Source organism: Arabidopsis lyrata (genome assembly GCF_000004255.2).
Source record: "Arabidopsis lyrata subsp. lyrata unplaced genomic scaffold ARALYscaffold_6, whole genome shotgun sequence".
In the NCBI taxonomy this organism is placed as follows: Eukaryota; Viridiplantae; Streptophyta; class Magnoliopsida; order Brassicales; family Brassicaceae; genus Arabidopsis; species Arabidopsis lyrata.
The window spans coordinates 992,573-1,006,126 of record NW_003302550.1 but is presented as its reverse complement, the minus strand read 5'-3'; the positions used below and the strand labels follow the sequence as shown (position 1 = coordinate 1,006,126).

Sequence of the window (13,554 nt, the reverse complement as noted above, 5' to 3'; positions counted from 1 at the left end):
TATTGGAAATTGATTTTCTGCTTAATACTGCATAAGAGAAGAGAAAACGTCTAGAAAGTCCCTATCTCTCAAACGAAAAGCTCAAAAAGTGAAGGTGAAGAGAGTGAGAAGAAGAAGATGGCTAATACCATCATGATTATTGATTAAGCAAGAAGAAGAAGAAAATAAGTGTTCGATGAAGAAGAGGAGCTAAGGGGAGAGAAAACGTGTTGTTAGCCACTTAACAAGAAAAAGGTTTTTGGGCCAATATGCAAAATAGGCCCAACATAAATATACATAAAAATATACTCCCTCCGTTTCGGTTTAGTTGTCGTTTTAGCATTTAAATTTTGTTTCATAATAGTTGTCGTTTTAGGTTTTCAATGCAAATGTTTGGTGAAAATTCCAGTTTTATCCCTACTGTTTTAATGTTTTGGCCAATGAATTTTTTTATAAAATATATTAATAAAGGGTAAAACAAAAAATTTAATGCTTTTCTTAATTTGTATGAAAAAACCTTAAACGACAACTAAAACGAAACGGAGGGAGTATTAAAAAAACAAAAAAAAAACATAAAACTATACAACATATATTTCCATTTCCAAAAGTATAAAATTACAGACTTAGGATTTATCTTTTACTATAAGATATATTTATAAAATTTTAGTAATATTATAAAACACAAATAAAACATTTACGGGTCGTGTAGTAAAGTGAGAAACATATCGAATAACGAGATAAGTATTACAAAATATAAATACTCGATACTCGACCCTTATCTAATGGCCACAAGTAATAGAATCACAATATCTTTTACCCGACCCTAAGATCACGACTACCCTTTTCTTGAGACGGGTACAAATCGGGCAACAGATTGAATACATGTAACGGGTATCTAGCCTTAAATGCTATATACGTATAAAAATTCAAATACAAATAAAACTCCGCACGTATGTGCGGGTCCGGATCTAGTACATGTTAAAACACAAAAGAACAATTCTTGGGTTCACCCCTAGGGGTGAACCCAATTCATTCACCCCCTTTTTAATCACCAATCAAAATTTGACATGTCATCTAACTAAAATAACTAATATTATCTAAACAAAATAATTAAACTAAATCATTAAAAACTCAAAATTAAATTAATTGTAGGCCCTACTACTCTCTCTCTCACGTCTCTCTCTTTTCTTTTTTTTTTCTTTTTTTCAAATATTGTTTTTCTTCAACTTTAATAAAAAATATAAAAAAAATAATTTAACCAAAATAATTAATAGTAAAGCTTTAGCATTTCCATATGTTTTCTGACTTTGTATTCAAAATGATCGAGCTTTACAATAAATCTCCGTAACTTTTGTCAAATTCCTACAAAATATAAGATTTCAAATCATGAAAAATTTGACCGAAAAGTCAAATATAAATAGTAAGAGTAAATTATTTACCTGAAACACTTGTGAAGAAAACTAATCTCTTTTGATGATATGTGAGAAGAAGAATAGAAAAAATGAAACTCTTTCCTTTGATAAAACTAATCTCTTTTGATGATATGTGAGAAGAAGAATAGAAAAAAATTATGAATAAGGTTAGGGTTAATGACTTTATATAACATTTAGAATTAGGGTTTTTTATTGACTTATTAAATTTTTTTTTCCTATTGGATTTAGGAGTGTTACGTGAATGAGAGAGTTAGTGGCCCCACAATTAATTCAATTTTAATTTTTAATGATTAAATCTGATGAAACTAAATTATTTTTTTTACATTTTTATTATAGTTAAAGAAAAACAATATTTGAAAAAAAAACAAAAAAAAAAACAAAAGAGAGAGACGTGGGAGAGAGAGTAGTAGGGCCTACAATTAATTTAATTTTGAGTTTTTAATGATTTAGTTTAATTATTTTGTTTAGATAATATTAGTTGTTTTAGTTAGATGACATGTCAAATTTTGATTGGTGATTAAAAAGGGGGTGAATGAATTGGGTTCACCCCTAGGGGTGAACCCAAGAATTGTTCCAACACAAACATGTTTCATTTTTTTTATACACAAATACAAACTTCTCTTTTATACACAAATACAAACTTTAACATTTTTTTTTGATAATTTTTCTTTAAAAATTTATTCTCAAGTCTCCCACATTTTCAGGTAATATTTAAATTTATAAGTGGTGACTCTTTGCCCAAAAAAAGACTCTAATATTTTGTGTCCATTTAAAAAAGTGATGCAACTATTTTCATCATTTGTTATTATTGATGTTAATTTGTGTCATTTGAAAAAAAAAAAAAAAATTGCATTAATCAATGTAAATGATGTTAATATTTAAATAGGTTATGATAAATAATATGAATTATTGTGTATCTTTTGTAAATGATTTAAATATATATATCATTTATGAAATAACCGATGATATAGAATATATGAGATAATATAGAATATATGACATAGAAGCCTACTTGTAAATGATTTAAATATAGAATAGATGACATAGAAGCAACGGAGATAAGAGATGGAGAATATATGAAGCAAATAAGAGATAATATTGCAAATATGTTATGGGAAAATCAAAGTAATAGATAATATTTTTTAATGTGTTGTATTTTTTTTTTATGATAAAATTATTCAACGGATTCAACAATATGTATGTTTAAAAATTAAATTTATATTTTGATCAATTTTTGTATTAATGGTTTATAAATATCTGTTATTGTTTATTTATTAACAAATAATAATAATTAATTATTAATTTATATATATATTTATATATAAAACCGCACTTATTCCGCAAATAGCTTTTTTCACCAATCAAATATTATTTCGTACCGCTTATTTTATACAAACCGCACTTGTCCCGCAAATATATTTCTCCCGCATGTCCCGCAGTTGAACCGTACCGCACTTCTCCCGCACCGCAAAACAGGGTTACCATTGGGAGCCAAGTCACCAACATTACATTGAAGACTACGAACCAATTTGATGCGACGATTGTTTATGGGATTATTAAAGTTAAGTATTGCATATTAACAAAATGCGGGGATAGCTCAGTTGGGAGAGCGTCAGACTGAAGATCTGAAGGTCGTGTGTTCGATCTACGCTCACCGCATTTAACTTTTTTCCCTTTTAAAAAAGTATTTTTACATTTTTTTTTGCTTATTTTATTCCGAGAGTCGTATCTCTAATTCTTCGATACCTCTGCGAAAACTTTTTGGTCTTCTTCTTCTCCTCCGAATTCTGATACAGAAACGAACCTAATGCCGCCTCGCCGGCGTTACCCCTTCAGTGGTCCCGGAGATATAATTGCACGACTTATTGAATTTGAGGATGAATATGAAGGCTTTGTAGAAGAAGATTTTGGGTATGTCCGCCATGGAGAAGAAGAAGACGAAGAAGAAGAAGAGGAAGAAGACGAAGAAGATTCCGAACGCCAAACCAGGGAATATATCGATGTTGTAGAGTCACCTATTAGGGTTTCACAGAACGAGAGTGGAGAGAACGAGAATCAGATAAGGTCACAAGGTGTTTGCTCATCGTCTTCAGGATCGCAGGAGCATGTCGAATGGAAACACGGCGACACTGAGGGATTGTCTTGTTCGATCTGTATGGAAGTTTGGACCAGCGGTGGCCAACACCAAGTCTGGTAAGCTCGATTTCAGTGAAACAAATTTTGGATTTCTCTAATTGTTTGTTTTACCTCTTTGGAATTCAACTAATGTTCTTACTCTGGTGTGATGATACAAGTTGTCTTCCCTGTGGACACTTGTATGGATTTTCCTGCATCAACAAGTGGTTTCAGCAGCGACGAAGTGGGGGCAAGGTCTGCGGTTGTTATCTAGTTTTTTCAGATCCCTTTGCTGTTGATTTATAGTTATCTTGCTCATCGAGTCACATTGGCTTCTTTTACAGTGTCCCCTGTGCAACAAAACATGTAGCTTGAGAGATGTCCGGAAAATCTATGCATCACGGGTTGCTGCAGTAGATGATGAAGCACACAAGGTCTTACATGAGTGTTTTTTTCGAAATACATACGTAAAAGCAAATCATAGTATCAAATTCTGATATTCTTTTATTGATATTTGCAGAGAATCGTATTTTTGGAGGCCAAGTTAAGTTCAATTGAACAGAAGGTACGGTAAATTACTTCTCGGAAAGTTCATGATATTGCTATCATCAGTACACACTATTTTGAGCTTAGTTATTTACTTATTTGAAATGCTTTCAAATCATTCTCAAGAAGATTTTCTTGAGTACTAAAACCTCTTTATGTGTTCATTATAAGTCGTCTATGTAGGTTATGTCTGTGTTATATGACAGGAACATGTGTGTGTAGCCCCTCGTATAGTATTGTACGTTTAATAATATGTTCTTATATGTCATGCAGACTGCGAGTTGGAGTAACAAAGAAGCTCAATGGAAAAAAATTGAAGCAGAGCTACGATTAGAAGTTAATAAGCTGAAGAAGGTACGCTCCAAGAGTTTGCTGTACCGTGGTCACTCTTGTCACTTTGCTTTATGCTTGGACAGATTAAGATTACTTATTAACTAGTCGAGTCTGGAATATTCAGTTGGTTCGTAACTTTTAAAAGGGAGCTGAGTTTGACTAAGAGTTCCCATTTTATTTTCCCTCCCAACATAAGATTTTTTTTCTTTTTTTGTTTTCTTTTCTCATAAAATTGTCGCACATGTTTCTCCTCTAGTTAGCGTCAAGGGTAGAATTTGTGTTTTTGCAGAAAATAGCTAATATGGAAAGTACGACTAAGGGTGCGCAGAGCCAGTCTAATGCGGCTTCTCAGGAGAAATATATATCTGGTAATCACACAATAACATGCTTCACGGTTGCAAAACATGCAGTTTTTTTTTTTTTTTTTTCCCCTTGAAATTCTCTGCGTCTAAACAGTTGTAAGTGCATGCCTGCAGGTCATAATATCTACCAAGAGCATCATGGACAGTCACCTTATTGCAGCTTTAGACATCAGGTGTGGCTTAGTGCTCCTTCAGACACATTGTTTTAGAAATTTTGGCTGAAGTATTGTTTGTTTTGCATTTTTCGTAGGGAGAACTGCTAATTAACGGTGGCCGTATATTTGACATAGATGGTGGTAGACAAATATTATTATTGGCCCGTAGGCTCCCAGGCGTTGGTGGAACGTTTGTGCTTACGCAAGTAAGTTTTTTTGTTTTGCCTCTTATTTTTTTTTATCTTATACCAGTAAAATGATGCAACTATACGACCTTTTTGTTTTTAATATATTGTAGATGAGCCTACATTCGTCGGGTGAGATTGATGATATTTTGTTGCCTCCTACCACTAGAGCAATTAAAGATCTTCACCTTTCCCCTCACAGTAACGGGCTTGCGGTATTTGGTTCTCTAGGGAAAAAGTTATCAGTTATAAGCTTGGAGAGCCACAACACTGTCTTATCTTATGATCTACCGGCTGCACCTTGGTCTTGCTCGTGGGATCTCAACAGCTCTCACCATATTTATGCTGGACTACAAAATGGAATGGTTTTGGTATTTGACATGCGTCAAACCACCGGACCTTTTGCATCGATGACGGGCGTAACAACCAATCCAGTTCATACTATCCATCATCTCTCTGGCAATTCCACTCCAACTTCTGATGTTCGTACCCTCTTATCTGCTTCTTCCATCGGGCTGTGCCAGTGGAACATTAGTGGCAGCGAGGGAAGGTGAGGTTTTGTGTTTCTCTGACATTGATTCTTGTTCACATCTCTCATGAAACGAAACCTAAAAATCGTTTTGACTGAAAAATACTTAAAAGTCAGATATCACAGAAGCTGAAGAATTTTATCATTGCATTTTTGAGGCTCTAACCTGTTATAATTTTGGTTTTTGTTTTGTTTAGCCCATCATTAGTTTCGGAAACGGGAAACCCAGGAATTTGCATATCCTCCTCGTACTGTCCCCGCAGCGATCATATAGTGGCTTCTTATAGACCGAGAGTTGGATCATCTGATGATACAGTCCCGACTCAGCCCTCATTGACTCAAACAGGAGCCAATAATAGTAATAGTAATGGTGTAGAGGGATTTCATGTTTGTCATAAGAGAAGAGGTGTTGATTCGTATTACCAGAAACTTTCCTCCACACAAGCTATTGTTGATCCCATCCGTTTGCCGAGAACAGCGATTATAGACTTTGGTGGAGAAAGGAAAGAACTTTTTGCATCTTGTGACGAGTCCACTCGCAATCTCATCTTGCAAGATCCTTCGACTTTTACCATCACTCAACTGTTCCCATTGTCAAGTCATCTTCCGCTGCAAGATCTGAAATACGCTCACGTCAATGGTTCGGGTCTGCTCGGTCTCTTAACAGATGATAGATTGCAGCTTCTTAGGAAGGAATCGCCATTAAGATGAAAAAAGATTGATAGACTTGCAGGGATGGTGTTTGTTGAAGAGCAAACATGTATGTAAAAGCGGCTAACTTGTCTATCTATCTATCTTTTGTAATCTGGAGATGCTATTAGAGTAGCCATTACTTAATAATATTATTATCTTAGTTATGAATACCACACTGAATTTTCCAGAAAGTAGAAAAAGACCAAAAATAAATTCCGACCTGCCGGAATCGAACCAGCGACCTAAAGATTACAGCAACAACTACAGTCTTCCGCTCTACCAACTGAGCTAAGGTCGGTCTTGTCAAATCATTGATTATAAATAATTAAATACTTAATATATCGATGGAGAATCTATTGAAAAAAAGGAAATTAACATTCCGATTGGATTCTGCTTTTTCCTATTCACGTTTCCGATTACTTGTGGGAACTTTTGTGAGCCAAGTCAAGGTTTTATCTCTCTCTTCTCGTCGTCGATTCTGCTCATCGAAGATTCCAATCAGCTAAGGTTACATATCTTTCTCTTTATTCTTTCTTGCTGTCTTTGGTTTTGATTTTGACTGATTTTGGTTGGAATGAATCATCTCTGTATCCTTCTCCGTTGACGAAACTCTTGAAAACCCATCAACAGTTTCGTTTTTTTCGATATATGGGTAGAGTCAATTCTAGGGTTCTATCACTTTCATCTTCTCATCTTTTTGTCTTTTGGGTTCCAGAATAAAAGTTTTAGGGTTCTTCCCTTATATTGCCAATGTGTTCATCATATACATTGCCTTTGATTGTGTGAATCATAATCTAGTCCAATCTTACTCTTTATACGATGAGAATAATTGTAATTAGTTGCTAATGAATCTCGTTTCTTTGATAGTTATGATTGAAAAGTCTTTGTTTTTGCAGAGTTTTTCCTGTCTCGGTTCAAGCTTCAAGATTTCAGGCATTGTGATCTGTCTTTGATTCTACAAGGGCTATTTGTCAGTACAATGGAAGCTAATAATGAGCCTGGTAATGTGTCATGTAATTCGAGCAATGATAAAGAGAAGTCGTCTGAGAAGATCTTTGTGAACCATGGTAAGCTTTAACACTCTTCACAATGGTTAAGGGTTTTAACAATTTGACTCGAACAGGGTTTATTTTCCTATGGGGTTAGCTGATAGTCTTTGACGATTAAGGGAAAACTGATTGTCTCATCAGGTTTATTAGTGTCAAGATTAAGGCTTAGTTCTTATGATCAACACCAATATTGGCTCAGTTTCTTTGAAAGAATGTGAAATATAATAAACACATGATCTTAAATTGTGATTACCTTTCCTTTGTTGTGCAGCCGAGATTGCGTGGCAAGAGATGAGAAAGAAGTGGGTTGGAGATCCGTCTAATAGGACTTCAGAGATGCCTGCTGAACCTGTAATAGGGTACTTTATTTATTGCTCAGCACTTTTAGATCTTCAAGCTTCAGGTTTACATATATATTAAACTCCTTTTTCCAAATCTAAATCTTTTGTAGCTTCAACGCTACTTATGAAGACTTGCTCACATCCAATACTCCTTTCAACAAGCCCATCCCTCTAGCTGTGAGTTCCTACAATACTCCAAAACACATTTCCTATTCGTCTGTTTCCTTCCTTGGAGAATAATTCTTGTTCATAGCTATCAAACATCTCTTTCAACCCTCACTGGTGTTAACTTGGTTGCAATCTTCTTTGCAGGAAATGGTGGATTTTCTGTTCGATATTTGGCATGGGGATGGTCTTTTCGACTAGGTAACGGAGAGGGGATTCTCAGTATTCTTGGTACAGAATTTAGTTGCAGGCTGGCTCTAATCCATTTAGGTCTCAAGGATCTCAAATTCCATTATCTTTAGAAGAAACTCTGGTTTTTTGCATTGACTTACCATGAACATATAACTAATTTAATTAGGTATTTTTGAGATTCTCATCCATAATAATTCACCAAAATCAAACACAAGGATCATGCTTCTGATGCCATTTGGTTATTTTCTTTAATATTGACTTTAGTAGTGGAATTAAAAGAAACGGCAAAGATAACTTTGGCATTTGGGTTAAGAAAACGTGTATGATCTTGATAAGTGCGACTGTGTTTGGTGATTGCGATTGTGTATTTGCGTGTTAGGTGTCGAAACGCACTCACTCAAAAAATGCCCATAGAAAAGTCAAAAAGAAATTCGTTGACCGTGGCTAATCCATCCTCATGAAAATGAAACTTCTTAATAGTAAATCTGGTTACAGAATTATAATTTTGTTGCTTTCTTAGAGAGGAAAGTATAAATACTTGACCGTGAAGATAATTGAATAATTCTGTATTAAGCCAATCTCTTAACCAACAAGATTACAAGGATTAGTCCTTACCATTGGTTTAATGAGATGAAGACTTTGTATTTAATGAGATGCAATGCAACTATTGTATTTGATCTCAGTTAATAATAATAAAATAAACATTGGTATTTTAGGTTCAATGTATATGAAAGAATTTGCTGACAAGCAAACTTGTACATAAGATTTGTTTAAAAAGTTTTTCATAATCCTGTTAATGCTTTACATAATAAAATGCAAAAAGTTAGTATGCAATAACACATTGACCGAGTTACTGTTAAGTCTCTCTTCTCTCAGTAAATAAATCTCAGGAAATTTCATTTGTTTTTTTTTTTTTGTTTGTTATCTCAGATTTTTGGTGGGTTTTAGATAAATTGGGTGTGGCAATAAAAAATTGAAACTTTATAAAAATAAAAATCATAAAAATTCCATTTTTCAAGAAGAATCTGCTCTTCTTGTCCAAAACGAATTTCTCTCTTCTTCATCTACGGCAATCTAAATACTTCCGACGGGATTCTCGAGATAAAAGGTGAGTTTTTTTAATCCTCCTAAATCTGTGGATTACTCAAAATCTGCAGATACAACGAATTCTGTCTCGAATTGCAAAAGCATTTGCGTTTTTCGTAGATTTTGATCAGAGAAGCGAGAGATGGAGATCGATAAAGCGATCGGAGAAAGTGACGATAAGAGGTTGAAGACCAAGTACAACAACGCCATCTTCGTCATTAAAAGAGCTCTTGCTCTTTACTCGTGAGCTCTCTCTCTCATTCTCTTTTATTCTTCATTTGGTTATTATATTCTTACGACTTCGTTATAGTCTTCCATCTTCAGATTCATTTTCGTTAAAGTGTGCTTCTTTGTTTTGTTGCTGGAGATTTAAATTCTCTGGATGTGATTTAGCTTTGATGAAGATACCATTGTTCAACGTTGATAGATATTTTGATCTCAGTTAAAGTTACTAGTAGTGATATTATGGTTTGAGAAGATCTCTTTCATAGGATGGATTTTAACCCTTTTTCGTCGATTGGATTAGCAAGACCTTATCAGTTATACTTGTTGTCATTCCAATCCAATAACGTGTAAACGTTTTGTATCGTTATAAAACTAAAGATGCTTTATGTTCATTTCTTGTTTGCCATGTGCTTGTCATGTTCAATGTTTGTGTATGTTGTACAAACATTACATTATGGTTGTAGATAAAGTGATTATTGTCAAGATCATTAAATGCATTTTACTTTACTGATTCCTGAAATTATCAAACTTGTCGACTTCTGCAGTATTGAAGAGGTCGCCTTTAGTTTCAATGGAGGAAAAGACTCTACTGTAAGTTACTACAACTGTTCCCTTCCAAAGTCTCCGTTTTGGATATATATATATATTTTTTTCCTAAGTAATAATAATGACTCTCGTCATGAATTTAGGTACTGTTGCACCTTCTTAGGGCTGGCTATTTTTTGCATAAGAAAGAGCAGACTTGTTCTAATGGAGGTCTATCAAGTTTTCCAGTCCGGACCATATATTTTGAGAGCCCTTCTGCCTTCACTGAAATCAATGCATTTACATATGATGCAGCTCAAACGTAAGAAAAGTTCTGTTCCTCTGCATTAAATATCTTTTAACTGAAGATGACAGCCCTTTTGAGTAAGATTGTTAAACCGTGTGTACTCTCAGAATGATATTTTCTGCTGGTTAGCTGATCATCTTGTTCTATATGGGCAGTTACAATCTGCAACTTGATATCATTCGCCAGGATTTCAAATCCGGGTTGGAGGCATTATTAAAGGCTAACCCTATCAGAGCTATTTTTCTTGGCGTCCGAATTGGTGATCCTACTGCGGTTAGCTTCACTTCAAATCTTTAATATCAAGATTCAGATGCAATTATTTTGTAAAACTAGTGAAAAAACTGTGATTGATTGATTACTTCTCAATGAATTTTTTCAGGTTGGTCAAGAGCAATTCTCTCCTAGTTCACCTGGATGGCCGCCCTTTATGAGGGTGAATCCTATATTGGATTGGTCGTACAGGTATCTTTCTCCGTAATCACATCTTCTTATTGCTTTATCTGTTAAATCTTCCTATTACTTATGTTTTAGTATGCGTGCAGAAAATATTGAGCACAATTGTGCTGACATATATTTTGTATAATGATAAAGTATATTAAACTATCGACTGGTGGTCACTGTAATTAGTACAGCCATAATATGATAGAGTAACCCAAATAAAGTGTTTGGAAATTTGAAAACTAAAACAATTTTACAGCGCTGGGATCTCTGATTCTCATTTGATTGTTATTCTGATTTTTTTCTTTTTCTAATGCAGAGATGTTTGGGCATTTCTCCTAACTTGCAAGGTCAAGTATTGCAGTCTTTATGACCAGGGGTAAAAGTCCTCTCCACAGTTTCACTTTAACAAGTTTTTCATTCTTGACCAGTCCGTCTTATATTGTGTTTCTTTTCTGAATATACAGATATACATCAATTGGGAGCATTCATGATACTGTTCCCAATTCATTATTGTCTGTTAACGACAATAGTAGTAAAGAGAAATTCAAACCTGCTTATTTGCTTTCTGATGGGAGATTAGAAAGGGCAGGGAGAGTCAAGAAAATTGCTTCACTCAAATATGACGTAGAAACCGAATCACAGAAACACGAGGTGCTTTTGGCCTCAGTAATTGCTGTCGGCGATGAGATTCTGTAAGTCATTAATTCTTACTATCAGACTCTGTACTTGAACGTATTTATGTTAAAAGAACATTATGCTAGATATATATCAAGCAATGACATTAGACTTAGGCCAACCACACGTTGAAACGGGTCCTGCTTGGTTACCTATCTACTAGGTGCAATGAAGTTCTTCCGACCCATTTATCTGTTCCATAGCTCAGGTCTGGCACTGTTGAGGATCAATTAGGACTGTCTTTGTGTAAGAAGTTGACTTCTGTCGGTTGGTCGGTGCAACAAACCACTGTCCTTCGGAATGATGTGAGTGAGATTTACTCATTGTCTTTGTTGCATCAGTTTCACCTATGGATTCATGTTAATGAGAGAATTTAAATTTATCTTCAATCGGCTTATTAATCTCTATTATTGCTTCACTGTGTTTCTTTTATTAGATAGATTCTGTTTCCGAGGAAGTTGACCGCCAAAGGTCTACGAGTGATATGGTAAGTACTCTAAACATATGATCATAAAATCAAAATCAAAGAGAAGTTTTGCTGTGGAAGATGTGCTTGACAGATTTCTTCCGATTGATGCTTTGTAAGGTATTTATATATGGAGGAGTTGGTCCTTTGCATTCAGATGTTACTTTGGCTGGTGTTGCTAAGGCATTTGGAGTTCGCCTGGTACGTATCTCTTTTATATTAGCGCAAGCTCATGAGTAAGATATTTGTCTTAACATCTCAATGAATGTGGGTTCAAACAAGTGAAAAAGCAATCACCACTCAATTGTAATGTGAGAAGCTGATACTGCCGTTTATTCAGGCACCTGATGAAGAATTTGAGGAATACCTTAGGCATCTTATCAGCGAGCAGTGCACAGGTGACAGGAATGAGGTGAGTGCGGTCTTGAGAATAATTGTTTTTATAGATCTATATATCTTCAGACAAGATAAGGTAAAACTATGTAGCATCAGAATAATTTCTCTATATATGTGGGGTAAACGACGTGCTTATGATTAACGTAATATCCAGAAACAAATAATATTTATTGGTTCCTCACCCAGTTGATTGCTTTTCTCATTTCAGATGGCTCAGTTACCAGAAGGAATTACAGAACTACTGCATCATGAAAAGCTTTCGGTGCCATTGGTATGTGCTCTCAGAACTCCATTTAAAGTAATAATGTTTCAGCATTATTTTCATACCCATCTGATCGTTGGTCATTTTGTGTAGATCAAGTGCCGCAATGTGATTGTTCTTGCTGCTACAAACACTGAGGAGCTCGAGAAAGAGTGGGAATGTCTGACGGAACTTACTAAATTGGGTGGAGGTTCACTCATAGAATATTCGTCAAGACGCTTAATGACATCTTTAACAGATGTATGTTTTACTTTCCATCTTACCTTTTCTTTTGCCATGGCTTGCTTTGAGCTGATTAAACAAACATTTGCCACTTTTCATGCAAACACCATTGTTTGAACCAAGACTCATAATGCTTGACAGATGGGTGACTTGCTTTGAGCTGATTAAACATTCACTATCATTATGCAGGTTGAAGTTGCAGAACCTCTCTCCAAACTTGGTCTCGAATTCCCTGACATATATCTTGGTAAAAAATCTTTGACCTGTCTAATATTATTTAACTGTACGAGCATCCAAACGTATGTCTCGCAATCTTCTTCTCAGGGTGTTACCGGAAATCTAGACAAGGTCCTATCATCATCTGCTTAACGGGAAAGGTACAAACATACAAGATCAGGTTTCATTTCTTTCCTCATTTTCCGAGGCTGACAAGATTTTGTTAATTTGTTTTACAGGATAATGCACGGATTGACTCAGCTGCACAGGCACTATGCAAGAAATTCAAGAAAGATGTGTTCGTAGAAATCAAGTAGACACAAGTTTAAGAACCGGTTGAGCAAGAGACGCAGCTTCAACGGTCCACTAGTGAGAGTGGCTTCTATGTACCGGTCAAAGAACTGGAGAGGATAGGATCAGAATCTGACACTTTTTAAGGAAACTGGAAGCAGTTATTGTGGCAAAAAAACATATTTATCAAAACCTTTAAAATTGAATGTCTTATCAGTTATCAACTCTAAATAACGAAATTTGTAGGAAAGTAACCCATAAGGGTTCTCTGTTTTTACACATTTTGTCTTGAACGGTTTAAGCATGATACTTATGTTGCATTCTAAGGGACTTGAAACCTTATAAATGTATTCTTTTACCTTAAA

General features: G+C 34.9%; 3 protein-coding genes and 2 non-coding genes across 6 annotated transcripts; 4 read left to right on the top strand and 1 right to left on the bottom strand.

Annotated features, from left to right (window-relative positions):
* Positions 1 to 2,998: 2,998 nt before the first annotated feature.
* On the top strand, positions 2,999 to 3,071 carry TRNAF-GAA. The gene has a single exon. It is a non-coding gene; the product is annotated as a tRNA-Phe (tRNA).
* Positions 3,072 to 3,127: 56 nt separating this feature from the next.
* LOC9309160 (E3 ubiquitin-protein ligase RFWD3) lies at positions 3,128 to 6,503 on the top strand. The gene is made up of 10 exons (XM_002873046.2): positions 3,128 to 3,605; positions 3,707 to 3,782; positions 3,872 to 3,961; positions 4,048 to 4,092; positions 4,347 to 4,427; positions 4,696 to 4,774; positions 4,883 to 4,941; positions 5,019 to 5,129; positions 5,222 to 5,658; positions 5,835 to 6,503. The coding sequence occupies exons 1-10, from the start codon at positions 3,220 to 3,222 to the stop codon at positions 6,346 to 6,348; spliced, it is 1,878 nt and encodes a 625-aa protein (XP_002873092.1). The 5' UTR covers positions 3,128 to 3,219; the 3' UTR covers positions 6,349 to 6,503.
* A 41-nt stretch (positions 6,504 to 6,544) lies between these two features.
* On the bottom strand, positions 6,545 to 6,628 carry TRNAY-GUA. The gene is given in 2 exon segments: positions 6,545 to 6,580; positions 6,592 to 6,628. It is a non-coding gene; the product is annotated as a tRNA-Tyr (tRNA).
* An 84-nt stretch (positions 6,629 to 6,712) lies between these two features.
* Positions 6,713 to 8,389, top strand: LOC9309159. 2 transcript variants are annotated; one of them, XM_021023827.1, is made up of 5 exons: positions 6,713 to 6,837; positions 7,227 to 7,397; positions 7,651 to 7,738; positions 7,831 to 7,897; positions 8,033 to 8,389. In XM_021023827.1, the coding sequence occupies exons 2-5, from the start codon at positions 7,310 to 7,312 to the stop codon at positions 8,084 to 8,086; spliced, it is 297 nt and encodes a 98-aa protein (XP_020879486.1). In that variant the 5' UTR covers positions 6,713 to 6,837; positions 7,227 to 7,309; the 3' UTR covers positions 8,087 to 8,389. The 2 variants fall into 2 exon arrangements, with proteins under 2 accessions (XP_020879486.1, XP_020879485.1); XM_021023826.1 differs by lacking the exon at positions 6,713 to 6,837 and adding an exon at positions 6,877 to 6,982.
* Positions 8,390 to 9,032: 643 nt separating this feature from the next.
* On the top strand, positions 9,033 to 13,554 carry LOC9307104 (FAD synthase). The gene is made up of 17 exons (XM_021023824.1): positions 9,033 to 9,185; positions 9,284 to 9,406; positions 9,934 to 9,979; positions 10,078 to 10,235; positions 10,376 to 10,493; positions 10,600 to 10,682; positions 10,978 to 11,037; positions 11,126 to 11,353; positions 11,545 to 11,641; positions 11,773 to 11,823; positions 11,923 to 12,003; positions 12,143 to 12,214; positions 12,407 to 12,469; positions 12,554 to 12,700; positions 12,872 to 12,929; positions 13,007 to 13,059; positions 13,138 to 13,554. Exons 2-17 carry the CDS (start codon positions 9,306 to 9,308, stop codon positions 13,213 to 13,215), a joined length of 1,494 nt encoding a protein of 497 aa, XP_020879483.1. The 5' UTR covers positions 9,033 to 9,185; positions 9,284 to 9,305; the 3' UTR covers positions 13,216 to 13,554.

What these genes read in the sequence shown, in the direction of transcription:
- LOC9309160 (XM_002873046.2), top strand. Translation starts at nt 3,220, where the DNA reads ATGCCGCCTCGCCGGCGTTACCCCTTCAGTGGTCCCGGAGATATAATT. An exon ending in GAACGTTTGTGCTTACGCAA is followed by an intron (nt 5,130 to 5,221) that starts GTAAGTTTTTTT and finishes AATATATTGTAG; the next exon opens with ATGAGCCTACATTCGTCGGG. An exon ending in ATTAGTGGCAGCGAGGGAAG is followed by an intron (nt 5,659 to 5,834) that starts GTGAGGTTTTGT and finishes TGTTTTGTTTAG; the next exon opens with CCCATCATTAGTTTCGGAAA.
- LOC9309159 (XM_021023826.1), top strand. An exon ending in CCTGCTGAACCTGTAATAGG is followed by an intron (nt 7,739 to 7,830) that starts GTACTTTATTTA and finishes AATCTTTTGTAG; the next exon opens with CTTCAACGCTACTTATGAAG. An exon ending in ACAAGCCCATCCCTCTAGCT is followed by an intron (nt 7,898 to 8,032) that starts GTGAGTTCCTAC and finishes TCTTCTTTGCAG; the next exon opens with GAAATGGTGGATTTTCTGTT.
- LOC9307104 (XM_021023824.1), top strand. Translation starts at nt 9,306, where the DNA reads ATGGAGATCGATAAAGCGATCGGAGAAAGTGACGATAAGAGGTTGAAG. An exon ending in CCACTGTCCTTCGGAATGAT is followed by an intron (nt 11,642 to 11,772) that starts GTGAGTGAGATT and finishes TTCTTTTATTAG; the next exon opens with ATAGATTCTGTTTCCGAGGA. An exon ending in ATTCCCTGACATATATCTTG is followed by an intron (nt 12,930 to 13,006) that starts GTAAAAAATCTT and finishes TCTTCTTCTCAG; the next exon opens with GGTGTTACCGGAAATCTAGA.